The 12,383-nt window shown below is 40.3% G+C and overlaps 1 protein-coding gene across 1 annotated transcript in view; it reads left to right on the top strand.

Moving 5' to 3' along the window:
- The window catches only part of WDR53 (WD repeat domain 53), a 19,275-nt gene extending 9,259 nt beyond the window's left edge, over positions 1-10,016 (top strand). Inside the window, exon 2 of the mRNA XM_007949412.1 lies at positions 9,426-10,016. Coding sequence (XP_007947603.1) covers positions 9,426-10,016 — 591 coding nt within the window. The remainder of the gene's footprint in view (positions 1-9,425) is intronic.
- The last annotated feature ends 2,367 nt before the right edge of the window (positions 10,017-12,383 follow it).

Here is a 12,383-nt window from a genome sequence, read left to right as displayed (position 1 = left end):
TTATTTACATGAACTCACTCCCCGCTAAGAGTCTTCTGTAACCTTTTGAGTTGCTGCTGTCAATTTGATCCCATATAGATTAAAAAAAAAAAAAATACAACCAAACCATTGTTGTTGGGTCGATTCCAACTCATAACAACCCTATAGGACAGAGTGGAACTGCCCCCACAGAGTTTTCAAGGCTGTAATCTTTACACAAGCAGACTGCCACATTTCTCTACTACAGAGCAGTTGGTGGGTTTGAACTGCTAACCTTTTGGTAGCAGCCAAATATGTTAACCACTGTGCCACCAGGGCTCCTTTTCCCATATAGATAATTCTTTAAAAGAGTACAATGCTTGAGGCAGACATTCTTCACTAATTAAGCTGAATTGTTTTTGGTTTAAAGACTTCAGAGGTTATTTTTGGTTTAAGTTTTAAAGATTATCTCAGGACAATAGTTTCGGCAGTTCATCCAGCCTCTGTGGATTCTGTGAATAATTTCTGTAGTTTATCTCAACTTGTTAGTGTTTTGGCTTCACTCAAATAGTGATTGCTAACCACTACAAAATATTATAAATTCAATCTAAGAGGATTTTTAGTGCTTTCCTCAGTAGAAATAGAATATAAATGTTATTAGCTGTCTCTTCTTTTGAAAACAAGCTCTAATGAGAGTAATCATACTGGTAGTGAGGGAAATTACCGTGAATACAAAACAGAATCCTTAATGGCATTAGTGATGGTAATCTTGTCATTTCTGATCTATCCTTTCGCCCATCTAAACAAGGTAATTCTTATCCTACTATGCATTTTAAATTGTGAGTCATAATTCAGGAACAATGGTAGATGGTAAAATTAAACAGTCTGTTCTCTTTGAAAATATTAAGAATATTTTCCTTTTCAAACTGCTTACTATGAGAAGAGACTGAATTATTAGGTTATATTATAAACTCTATTCACAAAGCTTATTTAGTTTTAAATAGGTTTTAGTTAGCATTTCAGTTTAAATCACTTTAGTAGATCCAAGAGAATGGTAGGAAAACTACAGAAAGCCAAATATAATTCCAGGGAGTTCAGTTAGTCAAGACATGTTTGGGATTTCTGCTCTTTTCCAGGCGTTATCCTAGACGTTGTTGTTAGGTGCTGTTGAGTTGGTTCCTGCTCATAGTGACACTGTACAACCGAACTGTACAACAGGACTAAACACTACCTGGGCCTGCGCCATCTTCACAGTTGTTGCTGTGCTTGAACACTTCATCGCAGCCACTGTGTCAGTCCATCTTGTTGAAGGTCTTCCCCCTTTTTACTGGCTTTTTACCTTACCAAGTCTGATATCCTTCTCCAAGGACTGGTCCCCTCTGATAACATAACCAAAGAAGGTTAGACAAAGTCTGGCCATTCTCACTTCTAAGGAGCATTCTGGCTAACTTCCTCCGAGTCAGATTTCTTCATTCTCTGTTAGCCTGTTTTGGTTCTCTAATGCCGCTCTAACAGCACACCACAATGAGTGGCTTTAACAAACAGTTTTATTCTCATACAGTTCAGGAGTTCAAATTGCCAGCTCTAAAGACTGGATGAAAACGCCTTGACCTTGGGCCTCAGCTCTGTCTCTTACTCCCAGCCCACTGAAGCTGGAGGCTTTTTTTAGACAACTGCTGGCTACTGAGGCTGACAAATCCAAGGTCGACAAATGAAATGGCACAGTCCCAAAATTATCACGCAACACATCAGGCAACTAGTTCAAATCGAGAAACACTCTCAAGATTGACAGACAACATGGCAGTCTATTCACTGATGACTTGGCCAAATGTATGATCCAGGTGTGCCAAGAAGCTACAGATCTTCTCAAAGCTTCTTCTAATATAGTGGAAGCAGACTAACCATCCCTAAGGCAATTGCTTAGCTGCTCCAGTAGATTACACCAATCAATTGGAATTATTTACCCATCTCATGGGAAATAAGTACTTCCAGCTGCCCAGCCACTCAAAACCAGGCCCAGCTAATTTGACACATAACCTTAACTACCACAGTTCTACCCCTTGTCAACTTAGCATCCATACATATGTCCTTCACTTGGTTACTCAAGTCCTCTAGTTCATCTGAGTGGCAACCTCATACCTTTGGCCTGGCAAGCCCATCCTCTGCTTCTTGGGCATAGCAGCCCTGCCTCCTCACTTTTGGGCAGTGGCTATGGCCCCATCCCACTGGCCCTCATGAATGGCAGCCTCATATTCCAGAACCAAGTTGGTGAAGGTCTGACTCTTTGAAACCTAGGAGGCTGTGGTGGTTCCACCCCCAGAAGCCGTGGTCCTACCCTTTGAGGCTGAGGCAGCTCTGCTTCCTGTTTTCTTGGTCTATCAGCTTCTGCCACTTAATGCCCAAAGGCAACCCAATCCCCCATGAAACTTCGTGCCCAAAAGATACTCAACTTTCTCGTTCTGTTGGCAGGTAAGCCTGTTGCTGTCTCATGTTGGTCTCTTGGCTCTGCTGCTGCTGTCTTTCTGCTGGGGTCTCAGTGCAGGGATCTTGGGTCAAGGATGCACTCCAGTCCTGTTTCCACATTTTAGGTATCTGTCAGAGCAGCACCCTACTCTGTCGGTATCAATTTCTGTTTTGGTTCGCTAGTGACACTTTAACAGAAATACCACAGTGCGTGGCTTTAAAAAATGGATTTATTGTCATACAGTTTAGGAGGCTAGAAGTCTGAATGCAAAGTGTCTGCTCTAGGGGCTGGGTGAAAGCCCTTCAACTTTGGGCTTCAGGTCTGCCTCTTGGTCCTGGCCCATTGAAGCTGGAGGCTTCTCTTATCTCAGGTAGCTCCTGGCTGCTGAGGTTGACAAACCCAAGGCCAACAAATAAAATGGTACAGTCCCACAATTAACAAACAACATGGCTGTCCGCTAGTTAAAGTCCAGAGACATACCCAAGACTGGCAGGAAACATGGCAGGCTGCTGAATGTAGACTTGGCTATATGCAAGGTTCAAGCATGCCAAAAAGCTCAGAGACCTCTCTCAAAGCTGTCTTATATACTGGAAGCAGACCATATCCCTAAGGCAGTGACTCAGCTGCTCTATTAGATTCCACCATGGCATTAGATTACCAGTTTCATCATGGGAAATAACTGCATCCAGCCACCCCCTCTCAAAACCACGCCTAGCTAAGTTGACACATACCTTAACTACCATACAGTCCATGGTATATTCCTTATTCTTCACCAACACACAATTCAAATGCATCATTCTCTGTGGTCTTTATTCATTGTCCAGCTCTCATATGCCTATGGCACTATTGAAAATACCATGGCTTGGGTCAGATGTACCTTAGTCTTCAATGTGACATCTTTGCTCTTCAACACTTTCAAGAGGTCTTTTGCAGCAGATTTGCCCAATGCAATATGTTGTTTGATTTCTTGACTGCTTCTTCATGGATGTTGACTGTGGATCCAAGTAAAATGAAATCCTTGAGAACTTCAGTCTTTTCTCCATTTACCATGATGTTGCTTATTGGTCCATTTGTGAGGATTTTTGTTTTCTTTATGTTGAGTTGCCATACTGAAGGCTGTAGTCTTTGATCTTCATCAATAAGTGTTTCAAGTCTTCTTCACTCTCACTCAGCAAATAAGGTTGTGTCATTCACATATTGCAAGTTGTTAATGAGTCTTCCTCCAGTCCTGCTGCCATATTCTTCATACAGTCCAGCTTCTCAGATTATTTGCTCAGCATACAGATTGAGTAAGTGTGGTGAATGGATGCAACCCTCATGCATACCCTTCCTGATTTTAAATCATGCAGTATCCCCTAATTCTGTTCGAATGACAACCTCTTGGTCTACGTACAGGTTCATAAGAACAATTATATGTTCTGGAATTCCCATTCTTTGCAATGTTATCCATAATCTGTTGTAATCCACACAATCAAATGCCTTTGCATAGTCAATAAAACACAGGTAAACATTTTTCTGGTACTCTTTGCTTTCAGCCAAGATCTGTCTGACATCAGCCATGATATCACTCATTCCCCATCCTCATCTGAATGCAGCTTGAATTTCTGGAAGTTCCCTATCAGTATACTCTTACAAGTATTTTTTAATTACCTTCAGCAAAATTTTCCTTGCATGTGATATTAATAATATTGTTTGATAATTTCCACATTCTGTTGGATCACCTTTCTTGGGAATGTATACAATATGGGTCTCTTCAGATCAGTTGGCCAGATAGCTGACTTCCAAAGTTCTTGTCATAAATGATGAAGTGCCTCTAACATGGCATCCATTTGTTGAAATATCTCAGTGGGTATTTCTTACTTCCTGGAACCTTCTTTTTTCACCAGTTCCTTCAGTGCAGCTTGGACTTTTTCCTAATTTGCCCATAAACCAAAAAACAAACCAAACTCACTGTCATTGAGTCGATTCCAACTCAAAGCAACCCCCAGGGGGTTTCTAAGGCTGTAAGTCTTTACAGATGCAAACTTCTCCAACTTTCTCCCACAGAGCAGCTGGTGGGTTTGAACCACCAAACTTTTGGTCAGCAGCCAAATGCCTTAACCACTACACCACCAGAGCTACTTATTTGGCCTATATAATCTTTCATTATTACAATTTGAGGCATGACTTTTTTCTTTAGTTCACTCAGCTTGAGAAACACTGAGCATATTTTCTCTTTTGAGTTTTGCAAAAAGGACAAGGAGGCCACATGTTCTGACCTCTTCTAATCCCACAAGAGGAAGACAGGATTACCAGCAGTAACCCAAGGCCTATTCCTGCCAGGCCAGACATGCTGCCTCCCTCCAGCCCTTTCTCCAACCATTCCTCCCAAAGTACCCACCACCTCTCTCCTGGGTTCGATAATTCACTGCAGTGGCCACACAGAGCTCACAGATTATGGGGTTTATTAGGGAAGCATCACAGGCTACAGTTCAAGTTCAGGAAAAATGCTCAGCCTCTCTCCCAGCCCACCGTCCCTCAGCCAACAGTCTCTCACAGTCTCTTTCCCAGCAGTGCTGGTCCCTCCGTGTCTCACTCAGCAATGTATGTCTCTTGCGTCTCTTTTCCAGCAGCATGTGTCTCTTTCAGGGGCGCGTGTCTCTTTCGGCAGCACTTCTTCCTCAACCAGCAGTCAGAGAGAATTCTGCCTCTAGGAGCCCTCCTTTTGAGCCCGGCAGGGTGGTCAAACTAGCCAATCATAGCATCAGAACTCTAAGCACTTGACAGAGAGTGGGCACCTCCCAGAACATTGTTTTGTGCCACTCCCAACAGAAATACTCCAGATGAACAACTTCAGCAACAAGGAGCTCCTCAGTTGCTCATAGAAAATCCCACCTTGGAGTTTACAAATACTTATGGGTAGAAAAGCCACACTAAATAATTTACTACACCACAAGTTTCTAACTCCAAGTCTTTGCAGATTTCATTATAGTACTTTACTTTGTCTTCTCGAGCTGCCCTCTAAAATCTTCAGCTCAGCTTTTTACTTCATCATTTCTTCTATGCACTTTCCATGTGCAAAAACCTGGAGTTAGAAAACCAAAAGGGAAGAACACACTCAGCATTTCTCAAGCTGAAAGAACTGAAGAAAAAATTCAAGCCTCGAGTTGCAATATTGAAGGATTCTGTTGACAAAATATTAAATGATGCAGGAAGCATCAAAAGAAGATGGAAGGAATACACAGAGTCACTGTACCAAAAAGAATTGGTCATTGTTCATCCATTTCAAGAGGTGGCATATGATCAAGAACCAATGGTACTGAAGGAAGAAGTCGAAACTGCACTGAAGGAATTGGTGAAAAACAGGCCTCCAGGAATTGATGGAATATCCATTGAGATGTTTCAACAAATGGATGCCGTGCTGGAGGCACTCACTTGTCTATGCCAAGAAATTTGGAAGACAGCTACTTGGCCAACTGACTGGAAGATATCCATATTTGTACCTATTCCAAAGAAAGGTGATCCCACAGACTATGGAAATTATCAAACAATATCATTAATATCACACGTAAGTAAAATCTTGCTGATTGTTGTTGTGTTGTTGTTATGTGCCATTGAGTCGGACCTGACTCATAGCGACCCCTCTTTGGGTTTCTGAGGCAGTATCACTATGGAAGTAGATTGCCCAACCTTCCTTCCAAGGAGTGGCTGGTGGGTTTGAACCCCAGCCTCCTGGTTAACAGTCAAGTGCCTTAGGCACTACGCTACCAGAGCTCCCTAAATCTTGCTGAAGATAATTCAAAAATGGTTGCAGCAGTATGTTGACAGGGAACTTCCAGAAAAGCAAGTAGATTCAGAAGAGGACATGGAACAGGGGATACCATGGCTGATGTCAGACAGATCTTGGCTGAAAGCAAAGAATATCAGAAAGATGTTTACTTGTGTTTTATTGACTATGCAAAAGCATTTGTGTGGATCATTACAAATTATGGATAACATTGAAAAGAATGAGAATTCCAGAACATTTAATTGTGCTCATGAGGAACGTGTACGTAGACCAGGAGGCTGTCATTCGAACAGAACAAGGGGATATGCATAGTTTAAAATCAGGAAGGGTGTACGTCAGGGTAGTAGTCTTTCAGCATACTTATTCAATCTGTATGCTGAGAAAATAATTCAAGAAGCTGGACTATATGAAGAAGAACATGGCATCAGGATTGGAGGAAGGCTCATTAACCTGAGATATGTGGATGACACAACCTTGATTGCTGAAAGTGAAGATGAGTTGAAGCATTTACTGATGAAGATTAAAGACTACAGTCTGCAGTATGGACTATACCTCAACATAAAGGAAATGAAAATCCTCACAACTGGACCAATAAGCAGCATCATGATAAATGGAAAGAAGATTGAAGTTATCAAAGATTTTATATTACTTGGTTCCACAATAAGCACAAATGGAAGCAGCAGTCAGGAAATCAGATGACATATTGTACTGGGCAAATCTGTTGCAAAAGACCTGGTTAAAGTGCTGAAGAGCACAGATGTCTCTTTGAAGACAGGTCCACCTAACCCAAGCCATGGTGTTTTTAATCACCTCATATGCATGTGAAAACTGAACAGTGTATAAAGAAGACCAAAGAAGAGTTGATGCTTTTGAGTTGTGTTGGCAAAGAATACTGAAAGTACCATGGACTGCCAGAAGAACTAACAAAGCTGTCCTGGAAGAAGTGCAGCCGTAATGCTCCTTGGAAGCAAAAATGGCCAGACTTCGTCTCACCTAAGTTGTCAAAAGGGACCATCCCCTGGAGAAGGATATCATGCTTGGTAAAGTGGAGGGTCAGCAAAAAAGGGGGAGGATCGATAACAGTGGCTGCAGCGATGGGCTCAGGTACAGCAAGAATGGTGAGGCTGGTGCAGGACCAGGTAGTGTTGTGTTCTGTTGTACACAGGGTCGCTATGAGTCAGAGCTGACTCAATTGCACCTAATGACACTCAAGAGCAAGTTTCAAATTCTCTTCTGACATCCATTTTGGTCTTTTCTTCCTTTCTGTCTTTTTGTTGACCTTTTGCTTTCTTCATGTAGGGTCTTCTTGATGTTGTCCCACAGCTTGTCTGGTCTGTAGTCATTGGTGTTCAATGCATCAAATCTGTTCTTGAGATGGTCTCTAAGTTCAGGTGGATTATACTTAAGGTTGTATTTTGGCTGTCATGGACTTGTGTTAGTTTTTTTCAGGTTCAGCTGAAACTTACATGTGAGCAATTGATGGACTGTTCCATAGTCAGTCTCTGGCCTTCTTCTGACTGGTAACATTGAGCTTCTCTATCATCTCTTTCCACAGATGTAGTTGATTTGATTCCTGTGTATTCCATCTGGTGAGGTCCATGTGTATAATTACCCTTTATGGTGTTTTTAAAAAAGGTATTTGCAATGAATAAGTCATTGGTCTTGCAAAATTCTGTCATGCAATCTCTGAACTCATTTCTATCAGCAAGGCTGTATTTTCTAACTAGCGATGCTTCTTTGTTTTCAACTTCTGCATTCCAGTCACCAGTAATTATCAATACATCCTGAGTGCATGTTTTATCAATTTCAGCCTATAGAAGTTGGTAAAAATCTTCCGTTTCTTCATCTTTGGCTTTTGTGGTTGGTGCATAAATTTGAATAATAATAGTATTAACTGGTCATCCTTGTAAGCGTGTGGATATTATCCTATCACTGACAGCATTGTCCTTCAGTAAGTATAGATTGTGAAATGTTCTTTTTGACAACGAGTGTGACACCATTCCTATTCAGTTTGTCATTCCTGGCATAGTAGAACATATGATTGTCTGATTCAAAATGGCCAATACCAGTCCATTTCAGCTCACTAATGCCTTAGGGTATCAATCTTTATGTGTTCCATTTCATTTTTGACAATTTCCAATTTTCCTAGATTCATGCTTCATACATTCCACATTCCAATTATTAATAGATGTTTGCAGCTGTTTCTTCTTGTTTTGAGTTATACCACATCAGCAAATTAAGATCTGGAAAGCTCTACTCCATCCATGTCATTAAGGTAGATTCTATACTGAGGAGGCAGCTCTTCCCCACTTGTAATTTGAGTGCCTTCCAAACTCAGGGGCTCATCTTCCAGCAGTAACATTAGCAAAAATTAATAAAATCACAAGATGAATTAAACTGACAAGCTAGTAGTATATATACATCAGTTTCTGGAACAGGCTAATAACCAGTCTGCACTAAATGAATTAGCTACAGCAAAGAGAGAAGTGGGCTAGAACAGTTAGGAAAGCCTTTTTGGAGGAGCGGGGGCTTGAGCCAAACCCTAGAATGGATAGTTTGAGTAATATGAAAGGAAAGGAAAACCATTCCAGATTGAAATTATATCAATGATAATTGCAGACTTATTTTATTTAGGTGATAGACCTTTTACTTGTAACTACTGTAGACTAAGCAGCTCTGGCATAGTGGGTAAGGCATTTGACTGCTAACCAGAAGGTCAGCGGTTCAAACCTACTTGTTGCCCCACAGTGGGGAGATGAGGCTTTCTCATTCTGTAAAGATTCACAGCTTTGGAAACCCAACGGGTTGCTATGAGTCTGAATCAACTCATTGGTAGTGGGTTTGGTTTTTTAGGGTATTTTACCATAGACTAAAATTAGTAAACTGTATCATCTTCAGTTTTACTTGCAGAAATAAGTGTAGAATGACTTAAACTGGCAGCTGCTTAAAAATTTGTGTTATATTTTAATCAGATTTGTTAATCAAAAGTTATTCAAAATTATTTTGGTAAATTCTATCCAACTTCCCTTTGGAATTTTAGTTTTAGCCCCAGTGTAGCATTCTCCTGGCATATTGTGATAGTGACATGTTTTTGTTTTTGTAATATTGCTGGAAATATATCCTACTAATCATTCTCAAACTCCTTTGATGGTTTTATTAGAAGCTGGCTAAGCATGATAGTTGAGCAAAATGGCAAGAACTCTGTATGACTGTGTGACTCTTGGCTCTTATTTAAAGGTGATGCTGTGGAACCTTCAGAAAGCCCGGCCACTCTGGATTACAAATTTACAGGAGGATGAATCAGAAGACATGGAAGGCCCACAGTCACCTGGTCAGCTCTTAAACCCTGCTCTAGCCCACTCTGTCTCTGTGGCATCATGTGGCAATATTTTTAGTTGTGGTGCAGAAGATGGGAAGGTTCGAATCTTTAGGGTGATAGGAATCAAGTGTGAACAGGAACTGGGATTTAAGGGCCATACCTTGGGAGTATCTCAGGTTAACTTTTTGCCAGAATCCTATTTGCTGCTTACTGGAGGGAATGATGGGAACATAATGTTGTGGGATGTGAGCAGTGAAGTTGAAAAAAAACAGAAGAGTCCGACAAAGCATACCCACAAGAGGAAAACTAAAAGATCAACTTCCACCAAGCAAGGTGGAAACACTAGTGCCTCGGTAACAGATGAGGAAGAACATGGCAGCATCTTACCAAAGCTAACTATTAAACATGGAGAAAAGGTGAACTGGCTCTTGGGTACAAAAGTAAAGGGATGCCAAAATATATTAGTAGCTGATCAGACTAGTTGTATATCTGTGTATCCCTTAAATTAAATTGAAATCCAATAAAAACATTTGAAGAACTGTGTTTTTTAGGGTAAAAAATAAAATTCCTTCATTTGAACTGTTTGTCATATATAGACTCATACCATCCATTATATAAATGTTAGGACAATTGGAGAAAGAAGATAATTGAGTAATACTTCACATAGTAAATGACATATTAACATTAGGGGGAAAACAAGTAATATTCCTTGAATAGTGACCACACACCAGCCATTATATACATTTTAGTTTTATTCCAAGTCAGTGAAGTGGATAATTTTCTCCCTTTTCATGCCATAGGAATCAAACTGCAGAGATGCTAAGTGACTTGAGGATCCAGGAAAATTAAAAGCATACTTACTTATCTGGAAAGGACCTTGGTTGTCTTGTCCAAACTTTTGGCTTAGGGACACCCAAATCCTGACCCACATAAGTTAGAATGTTGTTAGCTGCCATCAACTGGGCCTCAACTCCTGGTGATGCTATGTATAACAAAATGGGACAATTGTGATCCATAAGGTTTTCATTGGCTGGTTTTTGGAAGTAGATTGCCAGGCCTTTCTTCCTAGTCTGTCTTAATCTGGAAGCTCCACTGAAGTCTGTTCAGCAGCATAGTAACACACAAGCCTTCACTGACAGATGGTTAGTTACTGTGCTTGAGGAGCACTGGTCAGTAATCAAACTCTAGTTTCCTAGATGCAAGACAAGAATTCTACTACTCAAGGCCTTTGTTGGTATTAACTTTTACTAATGTTTCTATTAGTAAACACAACCTTGCTTGCTGAAGGTGAAGACTTAAAACACTGATGAAGATCAAAGACTACAGCTTTCAGTATGAATTACACTTCAGCATGGAACTAAAGTCCTCACAGCTGGACTAATAAGTAACAACATCATGATAAATGGAGAACGATTAAAGTTGTCAAGGATTTCATTTTACTTGGATCCATAGTCAACGTCCATGGAAGCAGCAGTCAAGAAATCAAATGACATATTGCACTGAGCAAATCTGCAGCAAAAGACCTTTTTAAAGTGTGAAATAGCAAAGATGTCACTTTGAAGACTACGGTGTGCCTGGCCCAAGCCATGGTATTTTCAATCACCTCATGTATGTGAAAACTGGATAGTGAATAAGGTAGACTAAAGAAGAATTGATGCATTTAAATTGTGGTGTTGACAAAAAAAAGTACTAAAAATACCATGGACTGCCAGAAGGAAAAACAAATATGGCTTGGAAGAAGTATAGCCAGAATTCTCATTAGAAGGGAGAATGGCAAGACATGGTCTCATGTACTTTGGACATGTTACCAGGAGAGACCAGTCCCTGGAGAATGCCATCATGCTTGGTAAAGTAGAGGGTCAGCAAAAAAAGAGGACCCTCAACAAGGTGGATGGATACAGTGGCTGCAGCAGTGGGCTCAAACAGCAATGATTATGAGAATGGTGCAGGACTGGGAACTGTTCTTTTGTACATAGGGTCACTGAGTTAGACATGACTCAACAGCACTTAAACACAACAACAGTTTCTAAGAAAAGGATTCCAGAATCAAATCATTTTAGGAGATAAGGCCTACCAAATCATTATGGTTTGAGAAATTCTTCATAAAAAGAACCCCATTTAACTAATTTGTTTCCAAAACAGTCAGCTTACAAAATTGACCACATAATCCCTTTTGTATGAAACGTGTAGTCACATATCACAGATCTAGTGTTCTGAGAATCTGTTTAGAAAAATGCTATAAAAGACAATGCAAGCTAGTGTTTTAACATATGCTGCCCTGAACCTGTTAGAATGTGACTGGGCATTAGTATTTACAAAAAATATCATTGATTCTGATGCATGCCAATGGTTCAAATATGAACAAGTAGCTGCTGTGTTTCTAAAAACAAGGATGTGGTACACATTATCTCCAATTTCTGGTAGAGATGGAAAGGTCAAATGAAGAATTTGTTGTTTTCATCCACTACAACTCTTCAAAATTATACTTGTTAAGCTGGAAGAGGCAACCATGTATTTTTTTTATAATGGAGTTTTTTTGTTTGTTTGTTTTTTTCCCATTTATATGGAAACATGGGATAATAAGGGACATTGTCTCTTCAGCCCTGTTACCACTCTTGGCCCCATTATGAATTGAACTGTGTCCACCCCAAAATGTGTGTTACAAATCCTAATCTCTACACCTATGGTTGTAATCCCATCTGGGAACAGAATTTTCTTTGTTTGGTTAATGATGCCCTATCAGTGTAGGGTATATCTTAAATCAATCATTTTTGAGATATAAAAAGAGCTGATTAAGCAAGGACAGATGGGGAAAAGATAGATGACACTTGGAGATCTCCAAAGAAGCTGAGAAGAGTTCTAAGGAAGCTTAGACA

This window comes from Orycteropus afer, unplaced genomic scaffold (assembly GCF_000298275.1).
Source record: "Orycteropus afer afer isolate SDZICR_OR568_19922 unplaced genomic scaffold, OryAfe1.0 scaffold00245, whole genome shotgun sequence".
NCBI lineage: Eukaryota > Metazoa > Chordata > Mammalia > Tubulidentata > Orycteropodidae > Orycteropus > Orycteropus afer.
Note: the sequence above shows the minus strand (reverse complement) of the source record. Positions and strands in the feature narration are given on the sequence as shown.